Raw genomic sequence first — 15,178 nt, 5'->3', positions numbered from 1 at the left:
ACTGGTTAATAGAACTGGACCTGTTGGTCAGGTAGTTGAACTTTCAATGAGAATGAAAGTGCAGCCTGAAGTTTAAGGTTCTTGACTGTGAGTTGGACAAGGTGAGGTGATACCTCAAAATTATTGCACTTACATAGCAACAAGCATGTGTGTGTGTGGCTTCTTGTACTGGTCTGGACTAACACCAGTTTCATAGTGCTGGCCCACTGAGATACCATACCGTAGTTAAACATGAATACCCCACTCAGACACAGTATAAGGACTCTTAGCCCATCAGTACTTGTTTTATCCTCTTAATGTCTTTCGGTATGACACGGCCAGGAATTGAACCACCATCCTTTCGCTCTCTGGGCAGATGACTGACAACTACAAGATGCTGACAGTGAGACGAGATGTCTGTGACTTACATGGCTGTATCTCCAGATTGGTTCCTCAGCCTCGTCGAAGCTGTACACCTCCACCAGACCATCATCCCTCCCTACCAGGAGGTCCAGCACGCCATCGGCTGTGATGTCATAGTTGGCCAGACTCAACACACCTGTAAAATACAACCAGTAACTTACAAGATCCCATTAAGACATCCCATTAGGGGTCATGTCAGAACGACCTTTCATCCGACCAATCAGAGCGTCGCTTACCAGATCATGTCGAAATGTGATTTCTAATCATACAACCTCGAAAACTTTAACACGGGGTATTCCGAACGATAGTTACGGGTTTAGTGACTGAATCCATAGAATCTAGACCATCTATTAGCCATTCCAGAATGTTCTTTTGTTCAGGTTTAAAATTTGTAATCGTGAATTTGTCAAAATATGTTTCGAAGCGTAGTCGCCAATTTAAAATTAGTGCCGTAAAGCACGAGAAAGCTGCCTTCTGATTGGTCATTCCATTGGTCAGTCAAAGTTCGCGCAAGGTCAGTCTGACGTGACCTGTAATGGGATGTCCTCAGATCTTTGTTTAGCGGTAGCGAGAACTAGGATCTGATTTTAATGAGATTGTCAAAATGGCCGACATGATGGAAGGAGATTTCCGAAGTCGTCAATGAAGCAGTGGCGATTAGGTGATCATTGATAAACTGGTCCATCATTCAAATGTGGAATGTTCAACAATGTTGCTGACTGTCACTGTCAGCCAAGGCAGGAATAGTCGATAGTTTGAGTGTGCATTTCTATGTTTTGTCTAGGTCGTAGTGCGGATATTGAAGCACGCGCTTGCAGTCAGGCACTCTGGGTACAAGATAAAGGGTCTAACTGATCTGAAATGACACTTTTGGATTCATTTGTGTCTTGTGATGTATGAACGTCGTTTTGGCGATCACATTACCAACCTCTCATCCAATGGAAATGACATATATATCATGTAAACTTCATATTAAACAATATGTTTTGTTAATGACATCTGACCGCAGGACTGTTAATATGGTGACCTACCTCCATTCTTCTTCTCATTGGGCAGCTCCCATCTGTGTGTAGGGGCCAGTCTGTAAGAGGGGACACACTTAGCATGCTTAGATTACAACACAACACTTAGATTACAACACAACACTTAGATTACAACACAACACTTAAATTACAACACAATACTCAGATTACAACACAATACTCAGATTACAACACAACACTTAGATGACAACACAACACTTAAATTACAACACAATACTCAGATTACAACACAATACTCAGATTAGAACACAACACTCAGATTACAACACAACACTTGATTACAACACATCACTTAGATTACAACACAACACTCAGATTAAAACACAACACTAAGATTTCAACACACTTGGATTACAACACACACTTAGATTACAACACATCACTTAAATTACAACACAACACTCAGATTACAACACAACACTTAGATTACAACACATCACTTAGATTTCAACACACTTGGATTACACCACAACACTTAGAATAGAACACAACACTTATATTACAACACATAGATTACAACACAACACTTATATTACAACACAACACACTCAGATTACAACACACACTTAGATTACAACACATCACTTAGATTACAACATAACACTCAGATTACAACACAACACTAAGATTTCAACACACTTGGATTACACCACAACACTTAGAAGAGAAGACAACACCTATATTACAACACAACACATAGATTACAACACAACACTTACACTACAACACAACAAACACATAGATTACAACACCTAGACTACAACACACATAGATTACAACACAACACTTACACTACAACACAACAAACACATAGATTACAACACAACACCTAGACTACAACACACATAGATTACAACACAACACTTACACTACAACACAACAAACACTTAGATTACAACACAACACATAGATTACAACACCTAGACTACAACACACACAGATTACAACACAACACTTACACTACAACACAACAAACACTTAGATTACAACACAACACATAGATTACAACACCTAGACTACAACACACACAGATTACAACACAACACTTACACTACAACACAACAAACACTTAGATTACAACACAACACATAGATTACAACACAACAAACACTTAGATTACAACACAACACACTTGGATTACAACACAACAAACACTTAGATTACAACACAACACATAGATTACAACACAACAAACACTTAGATTACAACACAACACATAGATTACAACACCTAGACTACAACACACATAGATTACAACACAACACTTACACTACAACACAACAAACACATAGATTACAACACAACACATAGATTACAACACCTAGACTACAACACACACAGATTACAACACAACACTTACACTACAACACAACAAACACTTAGATTATAACACAACTCTAGGAACACAAATTACAAGACACTCAGATTACGACACACTTGGATTCCTACACACTTAGATTACAACAGCCTGTTTAAGATTACAACACACAGAGTACATGTACAACCAATTTAAATCACCATGACAAACATAGATTAGATCACACTTAGATTTCAACCACTGCAGTTAAAATATGCCTCACTAAGATTCCAACACACTAAGATCTCTCCCATTTCCCAGACAAAGTAGAGGGATGCATAAGACTACTCACGTGCCGATCTGTACGAGCCCCACTCTCCCATCTGACGTACCGAACAGGATCTCATTACCCTCATCACCTGGGACAAAATATCATTGAAAATCAGGAAACAAAAGAGCTGGGTGTATAGTATGACTCTATATTACCGCAGTATCTGCAAATCTTGTAATCCAAACTGCCTGTCAACTGTTTACTTATGCAAATCTAAGCCAGATATTTCATTGCTTGATTGAATACAGGACTCATTGCGGTATGTCAAAGCGACTCGGAGGTATACACGTTAACTTTTTTATGATTTTTTATGAATGTTTTGAAGTGGAATTACCTCTACCTTAATTTGAACATAAGAAGAGAACCCTTTTGTTTTGACAAAGTCTCTTGACCTAACCTAGGTGGTATACATATTGATTATGCATAATCCCAAACAGGAAGTGATGTAAAGCACATATTCCACACCACAAAATTAGCCATATGATAGAGTTGCCCGCCCTTGAGTCGCAAATGACACGTACCTTGTAAAAGTTGTTGCCATGGAAACTCAAAAAATATTTTTGTAAAAAATCCCAAATTCTCAAAAGGCAGCATTTTACCACTAGGCTTATCTATGTGCCAAGTTTGGTGAAGAAATATGGTACGTTTTTCAAGATCTGCTCCAGGAACAACATCTTGCACGGATGGACGGTGTTCATTTTTATACCCCCCACAAAACACATTGTGGGGATAACAATTGGTGTTTGAAAACTGAACTGGCTGGAACTGGCAAATCAGCAGGCCATAGCCCCCCTTTAACCATTCATTGCTCTTAACCATTTGCTCTGCAGTTTTATATCTATGGTCTGAACAACATAACAAGATATTTTTGATAATGACAATGGTCTGTCCTTGTAGAAGGGGACAGTGGGAGACGCTAGACTCCACCCACCTGCATCGTTCCCGTACAGCTCCAGCACGACCGGCGGACCTGGCACCTCCACCTCATACAGCAACTCCGAATGCTGCGGACAGACATCATTACACAGTGTGAGACATCATTCCTACTTCAGCTGAGTGAGTGAGTGTGTGAGTGAGTGAGTGAGTGAGTGAGTGAGTGAGTGAGTGAGTGATTTGGGTTTAACGCCGCTTTTAACAGTATTCCAGTTATATCACGGTGTGTCAGCTTAATGTGGGAGGAAAGCCCGGTGATGCAGGTCTCAGACGTTTACTACTTCTGTGAAACCCACGAGCACGGATATGGTGCTGACAAACCTAGAAACATAATCGGGGCGAACCGGGATTCGGACCCACAATCATAGGTTTCTGGCGTGCCCAAGGGACGCAGCTCTGCACAGCGAATCACGGCACCTTAGACGCTGGGCCACCCGTGCCCCCATTTTAGCTGAGAATGATTGTAAAGAGAATAAGGCCATGTGTCATTTGAGATCATGTGACACCCGAGACTGACAGATGCGACATATGGCACAATGCGACATAATATTTATTTGTTTGTTTAACACCGCACTCAGCAATATTCCAGCTATGTGACGGCTGTCTGTAAATAACAGACTCTGGACCAGACAATCCCAGAGAGTGACATCATGATCATTGATATACGCAAATGGGAAACGATGATATGCATCAACCAAGTCTACGAGTCTGACAACCCGATCCCGTCAGTCCCCTCTTACGACAAGCATAGTCGCTTTTTACGGCAAGCATGGGTTACAGAAGGCCTAACCCCGATGAGACATCACACAGGAAACTGAAACTAGAAGACTTTGAGACAGTCTCATTGTTGTGTCCATGTCACAATTCAGACTGAAACAGTAGATCAAACCATGTGTGACAGCTGAGTGAGTGATGTGACATCATAAAGGGACCAGATAAAAACCAAATTGATTTAATCAAATTTGGAGCTATAAAATGTAATAATAATGAGCATATTTATTATGCAACAAAACCATACACTACAGCTTGCTCAAAGTGCTACATTATTACCCTGACCAAAGGGTCAATGTGCATTCAATTTCCCTTCTCAGGTCCCTGGGAAATACTGTAGTCTTGAAATTGCTGTTCGCATTAATGAAACTTCGCATTTATGTCTCCAAAAATGTTTATCAACAATAAGACAGCCTCACTGCACACTTTGGATAGTGGAAATACCAACTTGAATATAAACACAAGTCACATTGATATTGAGTCGCATAGGGGTCAGCAGTCGTAATAATTTGGAGACGCATTAATTTCAAGATTTACAGTACAGTAAAATATGGTTATAACGAACTCAAAGGGACTACTAATTTTAGTTCGTTATAACCGTAGTTCGTTATACATGCTATAAGCATATATACAGTATAAGTAATAACTACAGCAGATAGTCGGGACCAAAAAAGTAAGTTCGTTATATCCGTCAGTTCGTTATAAGCGTGTTCGTTATAACCATAGTTTACTGTATATTACCCAAGCTGTCTGTGAGACGTCAGAAGGTAAACAGTCATCTCACCCTACTAGGTACCCATTCACTGCTGGGAGAACGGAGGCATATTTCAAGCAATTTCACATGCCTAAGATGACACAGTGTGCGACATGTGCTTCTGCGTGGGGCAGGACAGAAGCACAAGAAACTTCAGGAGTCAAGCTGCCGAACTCGGTCACCCATCCAGCTTCTCTCGGCAAACAATGTTGCCTTGTGACCTGTGCACTGGACCCAGGACCATGTCAAACTGCTGAATCCACTGTTTGTTCCCCTACCTGCAGTGATCGAAGCACGCGGTCCTGACAGGCGAGGATGGGGATTACATCAGGTATCTTGTCCAAGGGAAGGTTGATGACATCATTGATCTTATCTCCGCACAGGAAGTGGTTGATGTCTTTACAGTCGCGGTAGTGGTTGTAGATAAAGTTTCCGCATGTGAACAGATCAGAGCCTTCAACATACCTATAATGCAACAAATCACATTGTTACCATGGTTACAGATCTGCTACACTGCAGAAATCTCCCCATCAAAAACAATACTGTTACAACACATTTTGCTAATAAGACTGGATGAGACAATCCAGTGATTGACATCATGAGCATCGATCCACGCATTTGGGATTCGATGACATGCAACAACCAAGTCAGTGAGCCTGACCGTCTGATCCCGTTAGTCACCTTTTACAACAACCATGGGTTGCTAAAGACCAAGTCTAACAAGCATAGTCGACTTTCACGGCAAACATGGGATGGTGAAGACCTATTCTACCCCGGATCATAGTTTAACATGAATACCACCTTGGACACAGGAAACTGATTCCGAGCAAATAAGTCCTTGTTTTTGCCTCTTAATGCCAAGAGCCAGGCAGGGTAACAACAAATTTCTTTTAACGTGATTTGGTACACTGTGCAGTTGGGGATGAAACCACCGAAGCTTTATCCACTAGACCACAGAGGCAGTGGATCCTGCACCATGAGTGAGTTGGGTTTTACATCACTTTTCTCAAAATATAGTAATATCACGGTGAGGGACACCAGCAATGGGCTTCACACATTGCCCCAATGTGGAGAATCGAACCCAGGTCTTCAGCGTGACAAGCAAACACTTTAACCACTAGGCTACCCAACCCCCCAGATCCTGCATTAATACATCTGTGAATACAATTGTCTTGCCAGTATGGCTTGTGACACCACCTTCCCTCAACCAAGGGTACTTTTGGGACATGATATTTGAAAATTGATGTGGACAGACCATATTTTTTCAACTGTGTAAAAAGTTACTACATGAATGTAAAAAAACCCATTGTTTTATTAGAAAGCAGGAAGATATGCTTCATGAGTGAGTGAGTTGGGTTTAACGCCGCTTTTAACAATATTTCAGTTATATCACGTGTCAGCTTAATGTGGGAGGAAAGCCCGAAGTGATTCAGGTCTGAGATGTGTACCACTTTGATCAAACCTACAAGGATGGGTATGGTGCTGACAAACCTAGAAACCTCATTGGGGCGAACTGGGATTCGAACCCACAATCATAGGTTTCTGGTGTGCCCAAGGGACGCAACTCTGCACAGCGAAATGCGGCGCCTTAGTCGACTGGGCCAACAGTGCCCCCACTTCATGCAGGAAGCACTGGTACATGCAGGAAGCACTGGTTTCCGCCTGAGATATATATACATTTAACAAAATAAATTTAACAAGATTCAGAGCTCCAGATAAGCTTTTGGTGCTGTGGGTATTTTACCTATGCATTTTAAAATCAGTGGGTATCAGTAATTCTATCAGCGTATTCAAATTTCTGTTACCCACTAGTTTTTACACATGTGGGTATTTAAGTTAAATATTTAAAAACACTATTCATCTAGTCCCTGCAAACTGGTGTCCTTTCGGTTCAAAAGCTTTATAGGACTAAAAACTATACGATACTTCAACAAGAAAAATGATTGCAAATGATCATGATGTAACTGTCATCGTTGAGTTTGGCAAGGTTGACTGAATGCCCGTTTATAATTGCTGATTTGCTAATCAAATACGCAGGGTTACTTCACAATATTTTGAGGATACGCACAAGTTTTATTTTTGTAGCGTATCTCTAATGTTCGTTGCGTATTTGATACGCTTGGATTATATTTTACTGCATATTTCTGCATTTTTTATGCGTATTTCACGCAGATACGCAGCTTATCTGGAGCTCTGAAGATTCAATACTGAATACCACAACAACAGAACATCTTACATGGACTGTATTGGTTCGGACATGTTTGTGTCAAAGGTCAGGAAGTTTTTGCCCTTCTTTGTGTAACCTCTGACCTCTGGCCCTGATGCCACAAATATCCTCTCCTTAGCCCCGCCCACTGGCCCTGCAACCTCCAGGCGGATGATCTTCGGCCCCGGCAGAGTGGCAAATACTTGCTACAAAACAAAGAACCACATGTTCATCTTTGATGTAAAACACTGTCATTAACTCCTTAGTACATGTAGAAGTGAGAGAATAGTTTGGTTTTAATGTTGCTTTGAATGTGCTGAACAGGAAAGGTGAGGTGGCATGGGGTTCAATGTCGCGGTCAAGACTACTGTACCTACATATTTCAACATGATGGCATGTGCGTGGGGCGGCTTGTACTAGTCTAGACGATGCTACTTTTTAAAGTGTAGCACTTTCCCGATAGAAACTTGCAGAATTTTTTTACAAAATTTTCGACTGCACAAACATGTTTCACGTTAGCGATGTGGCATAGGGTGTCAGGTGACCGAGCTGCTGTTTGGGTGGTGACTATGGTGATGTGTGGGGTGTTTGAGCAAAATGTTTTTCGAAGCTGGAAACTTTGTTTCAGGATGTTTCCACATGAGGATCAAAAGAAGGAAGAAATGCATAGAGTGAGATAGGATAAGTTTAAAAACTTTCTGTTAAGTCCTGACCCACCAGCTGGACGTGGAGGAGAAGCTGCCAGTCAGAGATGTTCAACGCAACAAACCACAGATGATAATTGAGACCAATCGGGGATTCAAACCTATGATCAGTAGGTTTGGGCACTTCTAAGGGACACAACTGTGCACAGCAAAATGCAATACCATAAACCACAGGATCAGCAGACTCCTCCAAGGATTAGTAAAGTTTCAAAATAGGAGTCTCTTTATAACTCTAAGTAGTGTTAAGACAATGGCGTGAATGCATACATGGATCCAGGAGGAGTGCATGGATGTGCACCTACATAAAACCAAGTCATTTGATGAAATTTAACAAGACAAACAGCAGTGCAGATTAGTTCCATTCATGTAGCACTTGTGATCACAAAATCGACCGTCAGATTTTAAATAGCCTTATCTGTGCTAGAGTGAGTGAGTATGGTTTTATGCCACTTTTAGGAATATTCAAGCAACATCAGGGTGGCAGACACCCAGAAATGCGCTCCACATATGATACCCATGTGGGAAATCAAACCCGGGTCTTGGTCATGACCAGCAAATGCTTATAGGTAACCACAAGGCTAGCCCACTGCCCCTTATCAGTGCTAGATGACCCATAACTTTCATAAAATTGCATCCATAATACATGTCATACAGCAGTTTTGTTGATTCATAAATATCAATACATTTGATGGATAAGTTTTCTTATTTCAGGCAATACAGAAAACAGAGAACTCACACAATATATCTAGAAATTGGAAATTAATTTAATTTGATTTTACGTTGTATATTTTGCTAGCTATCATCACTTACCTGAACTTCTCCCTTTCTCATACCGAAACACTGCAGGACCCCTTGATGGTCTGCCACAGCTATCTAAACACAGAACATGGCACACAGTGTAGGATCAGACAGAGACAGCAGGCCCCTGTTACCGCAAAGTGATCTTAGTACTATGATCATCATAGCGCTAATATTGTTTTGAGAAATGGGGCCCAGAAATACTTTACATCAGAGATCTGGATAAAAAAAATGAACAAAAAACTCCCTACATCAGAAAACTGAGGCAAATCTGAGATTGACCCACAATTAGTGGATCCTGGATCAACAAAGGGACACAACTCAACACAACAAGTTGTCATGCCTTAGGCCACCTGGGCCCCCTCATCAAATATGTTTGTTTGTTGTTCAAAACAATATTCCAGCTACACGGCGGCGGTCTGGAAATAATCGAATCTGGACCAGACAGTCCAGTGATTGACATTATGAGCATCAATATACGTAATGGGATATGATGACAAGTATCAACCAATCCAGCGAGCCTGACCACCTGAATGTGTTAGTCACCTCTTACGCCAAGCATGGGTTGCTTAAGACCAAGTCTAACTCAGATCTTCACAGGGCTCATCCAGTATGAATTGCTTATCAAATATCATACCTTTTGTGTTTTTCCTGAAGCAGGGAGAAGCCTCATTGTCTTGGGAGACGTGATCCCCACCTGAAATAAGTACAAATACAGGCCACATACATGATGCCCATTATAATGGAGACAGTTTAATGAGCACAATTTCATCAAAAACAGATCTGAGCAAATGTAAAGATTTCATTGAAGCAGGAACCATTACCATAAATTGACGGCCCTCTAGCGTGAAAGATCTGTAGATTAATAGCGTCATTTTTATTGCTTACAGTAAACACAAGTACCCATGCATATTTGCAAGTAATCTGGTCTGAATTAATTAAATGATACGAAAATAATTTGGAGATATACTTTGTTCACATTGGGAATATGGTGAACTGTTACAACTGTCTTGATTGCGTCTGGATGAGTTTTATTTACACTTCCTGATTTCCTGTGCAATTAACGGGATCATATTTTTCTGTGGCATTCACAGTGGATTTTGTTATTTTGTATATTTATAATAGTTATACAATTGCAACATAAAATAAGATATATTTACTGATTTTTAAATAAAAATAAAAACATAATATGATACTTTTGATATCGAATTGGTTGTGCAGTTTCTTCACATGCTGTCCAAAACCTACATTCGTAGACAGCCATCACATTTTCTGTTCCTATCTTTTTCTTTGTTTGAAACTTTTGGGGAGATTTTACCGATGACATGGTAGCGGAAACATCACTGTCATTTTTAATCTATCATACAGTCCCTGAAAGAAATGTATCCAAAACAGCCCATGCAAGTCAATAATATTTGGCAAATCTATATTTCTGCCTGTCTGAAAATGACGAATGTCACTTGGCCCCTTTTTATTATATTACTAAGTTCATTTCAGAGACTAGATGTTAGACTGTGTCATTCCCTTTAGACGAAGAGTCATCCAGAACCCACCCCTGGTCGTAGTCTGTGAATTCTCTCCAAGTAAAATATTGAAGCACAAAATGGAATCGTCTCAGTGAATGAAATCGTCCAAGGATGTGTAAATTTATAAAAATGTCCTGAGCTTATAAGTACATGTACATTTCAGAAGACACACATGTTCAGCGAATAATTCAAAGCCAACTGACATCTGCTTATGAGAGATAAGATAAAGACCATTGTTATCTGCTAAGAACCATCCTTTTATTGGATTGTCACTGGTCACAGTCAGAGAAATTTTGGCTAAGGGAATTAACTCTAGCCCCGCATATTAGGTAATATTTTTATGTGGTTACCAGAATGTCAGTTGCGAATGTCTGAGCATTTATTGTGCATCTGCAGCAGCACTGGGAGGTAACAGCAGGGTGTGGGAGTGTATAAGTTACAAGCCAGACTGTAGTGCTGATGGTAAATGATAAACCGTAGGGGAGGGACGTCCCTTTTGTTATGGTCTCTGATTGACATGATTGAAAGTATATGATCAGATCTGCATTTTGCTTTTGCGAACATATATATTTTTAATGCACTGGAAGTTAAATATTTCATCTGAATACTCAATACATTTACGATTTTTTAATCAGACTACAGACAACCTTTAGCATGTAAGCACTAACCACATTGATGTTTCCATCAATTAAAAAAAAAAAGCATGTAAGCTTTTAAGATCTTGTAATGCATTATATGACAACTCTCAAAGATATATGTTTTATTTGTTTCCAGTTACCATAGCCAGTGACAATAATGAAAGACCTCACTTAAAACATGTTAACTACAAATACTGATAAAGGCAGGCCTCTGTCGTGTACGTTTTGTGATCGAAAATAGGACACTTAGAAGGATATTGACATAAATCGCTTCACTTTAACATAAACGTATTTGAAAATTTTCATATATAGTTACCTGCTGATAATCTACACGTGTAAGATTTAATTCCATCATTTTGAATGTTCTGTTTGTGTAACAGACGTGAGATAACTTCAAGAAATCGTCACCGGTCTCACTTTGTTGATCTTCCCGACCGAAAATGTACGATAGCCCCGCACTGAAGAAATTATCCGATTTCATTTGACTGAATCCTTGCAACTTAAAATTATAATCCAAAATGTATTTAAAATTACTTGTAATGACTGTTGACGAAAATATGTATTTTTAGAAGAAAAAGGGATAGCATGCAGAATTTACACTATTTCGCAGATGTGCGGTCCTCTCTTGCGCTGTTGTGAGTGAGGGCAGCAAAATTTGTGCCTGTTCTTGCCGCGGGAAAAACGAAGATTTCACAGTTCTGAGACAAAATCATTCATAAAGGAACTTCGCTTTTTCGACATATGTTTTAATAACAAAATATTTGATATGTTCTCGAATTTACATGATTGCACCTTTGTCTAATTATCATTTGTGAGTGAGTGAGTATGGTTGAAGCTATATTCCAGCAATATCACGACGGGGGACACTATATAGTATCCATGTTGGGAATCGAACCTGGATATTTGGCGTGACGAGCGAACGCTTTAACCACTAGACTACACCACCGCCCCAATCATCATTTGTAAAATTTCACTGTAAAAAAACACAAGCACACCCCCAGCATGGGTAGCAACTTATTTGGTTTTCCTAAAATATCTGTTCACATGCAATAATGCAGTGGCATCACAAAGAGCGTGAATGTTTTCCTTTTATGCATTGCAGGGAACACAAATAATGACACACAACTGAAGGGACAGATATGGGCAACCATAATTCGTGGCTACACAAACAAGATTAAGTTTTTGTAATGATTGATGACACCATGAGCATAGGCCTAAGCGATTGGGATGCAATGATGATGACTAACGAGTCTGAGCACTTATCACAAGCATAGGTTATCAGGGACCTATATTCCCTAGCCGAAATCAAAGAGTACACCTCATAAGATACATGGGTATTTGCCCAATTGCCAATTGATATTTTTCCCATGTCACCTGTATCTCTGAAATGGACTAGTGTCTAACATGTTCCATGCATTGCAGCTATTATTTTCAAGAAATAATTACAGCATAGTGGCAAAATATCTCTCCCTAAGCTACCTAGGCCATCCCAGTTCAACTCTGACATTGCAGACTAGATGGCGTGGAGTTTAACACTTGTGACTCTCTGTTTGATTCCAAATTCCATTATTTCCTGCCAAATCTACAGGTACCATAAACACAGTATTTTTATCTCTTCATTATTGTAACCCTTTTACAATAATCTATGTAAAACATGTCTTTAACATTAATTTTCATTATTGTCTGAAGTGTCATAAAATCACTGCATGTTGCCCATGTAACAGCTCAAATGGCATTATTTTCCAATCAGTAGTGGATTAGCTTTCCCTCAAGATAAAGATGTGGTTACTTTGCATGAACCATCTCTGATAGAACTAAACCTATTTACTTGCCCTGCCCTTGTTATTACTTTGCACGCTCACCCCGCCCTTGTCATTGTGCCATAATCTCTCCTATTTATGATTCTACAGCATATATATATATTATATATCTCTGATATCACACAACTATAAGACATCAATTCCCCATGATCTGTCATAGCTTTGGATGTTTTAATATTCTTGACGCCGAATGACTTTTCTTTTGTTTTTTAGATCTGCACCTTGCTATTGAAAAAAAATATCTGATTTAAAAAATGGGGGAAAGACAACATGTGTTCTTAAAATAATGACTAAAAAGGTAATGAACTTCAAATTCTGTTTTTAGGTAATTTCCATTGAAATATCTGGAACATTTTTTAGTGATTTTCAATCAAAGCTGACAAGAAACATGAAAGGTGAAACTGTAACTCATTATAAGTCGAGGTGAATAGTCTCACTCTGAAACACTGTTACCTCACCTGGTTTAGGTCTGTATCAGCTCACCTGGTCGAGTATTGTCTGTCAGCATCTTCCTGATATTGAAACTGAGTCTGTATATACATGTTCCCAAAATGACACCTAGTCACCTACATAGTTAAATGGACTCAAATCCAATTTTCAATATGGCTGCCACAGAAGCCATATTGGATAATCTATTTTTGATAATTAGTGAGATACTTGTGCAGATTGTCAGGTGAGTTACCTTGGTAGTATGGGTTCTCACTACTCAAAAGAAGTTAAAGAACATTCATTTTTTTTCTTATGACTAAGGTGGTCGGGTAGCCTAGTGGTTAGAGCGTTCTCTCGTCATGCCGAAGACCGGGGTTCGATTCCTGACATAGGTACAATGTGTGAAGCCCATTTCTGGTTTCCCCCCGCCATGATATTGCTGGAATATTGCTAAAAGCGGTGCAAAACCAAACTTACTCACTCTTATGACTATAGTAATATGAAAGAATCGGGTGTTCTTTAACTTCTATTGAGTACCGGTAGTATATATAGGAACTAAGCTACAACATGGGATTATATCTGGTATCTGATTTAGAATACCATTTTCAGCTATTTTGAAAATGTAGTATGGAGGTTTTTTTTCTGGTAGTTTTAAAGTTTCATAAGTATGCTGTCAGGGTTTTTTTTAGCCATAGGTTTGAATGTTCACGAAGATTGATCTTTACTCTTTGACCATGCATTACTGTTTTAACATTTAAAGTCTTTTATGAATGTTATGTATTTAACTTTCTGGGTCATACTCATTCAAGCTGGATCATGAAGTGTTTGTGTTTGTCAACTGAAGAAATTTCTTTTGGTAATAAGACACTTACCTTGATTCACAGTAAACTACATTTATAACAAACACACTTATAACAAACGGACAGATATAACAAACTATCTCTTGGTCTCGTCCATTTGCTGTACATATATTGAACATATGCTTATAATGAACTACGGTTATAACAAACTAAAATTGGTGATCCCTTCGAGTTCGTTATAACCGTAGTTTACTGAAATTGCATTGTTAGACCCGTGAAGATCCGGGGTAGAATAGGTCTTCAGCAATGCATGCTTGTTGTAAGAGGCGACTAATGATCGGGTGGTCAGGCTCACAGACTTGGTTAATGCATGTCATCGATCCCAATTGCGTGGATCGATGCTCATGATATCAACCACTGGATTGGTCCTGACTCAATTATTTACAGACCACTGTCACAGGCATATTGCTGAGTGCGGCGAACCAAACAAACAACCTTGCATTGTTACATTTGTTGTCGTGCCAGCCTGCATGTATAATGAACAATCTTTTTGTATCGATAAAACCGGAGGATTTTTTTTTTCAAGTTATTTCTGGAACAATTCTTTAGTATCAAAACTAATGTGGTCCCCTCATTCATTATTAGTGGTATATAACATCAGTTGTTCATCCTGCATGTGTGGCTCAAGTCTTCATAATTTCACTGGACTGTGAACTGTCAGCAAGC

General features: G+C 39.4%; 1 protein-coding gene across 1 annotated transcript in view; it reads right to left on the bottom strand.

Moving 5' to 3' along the window:
- LOC139449966 (BBSome complex member BBS7-like) overlaps positions 1 to 11,843 on the bottom strand; it is a 29,026-nt gene extending 17,183 nt beyond the window's left edge. The window contains exons 1-9 of the mRNA XM_071231580.1: positions 11,720 to 11,843; positions 9,877 to 9,936; positions 9,252 to 9,314; positions 7,768 to 7,943; positions 5,810 to 5,996; positions 4,005 to 4,077; positions 3,095 to 3,161; positions 1,434 to 1,483; positions 408 to 538 (exon numbers count right to left, since the gene is read on the bottom strand). Of these exons, the coding sequence (XP_071087681.1) occupies positions 408 to 538; positions 1,434 to 1,483; positions 3,095 to 3,161; positions 4,005 to 4,077; positions 5,810 to 5,996; positions 7,768 to 7,943; positions 9,252 to 9,314; positions 9,877 to 9,936; positions 11,720 to 11,758 (846 nt within the window). The 5' untranslated portion in view covers positions 11,759 to 11,843. The remainder of the gene's footprint in view (positions 1 to 407; positions 539 to 1,433; positions 1,484 to 3,094; positions 3,162 to 4,004; positions 4,078 to 5,809; positions 5,997 to 7,767; positions 7,944 to 9,251; positions 9,315 to 9,876; positions 9,937 to 11,719) is intronic.
- Positions 11,844 to 15,178: the final 3,335 nt, after the last annotated feature.

This window comes from Haliotis cracherodii, unplaced genomic scaffold (genome assembly GCF_022045235.1).
Source record: "Haliotis cracherodii isolate W230 unplaced genomic scaffold, xgHalCrac1.p SCAF_8, whole genome shotgun sequence".
In the NCBI taxonomy this organism is placed as follows: Eukaryota; Metazoa; Mollusca; class Gastropoda; order Lepetellida; family Haliotidae; genus Haliotis; species Haliotis cracherodii.
This window is presented reverse-complemented; position numbering and strand designations above follow the sequence as displayed.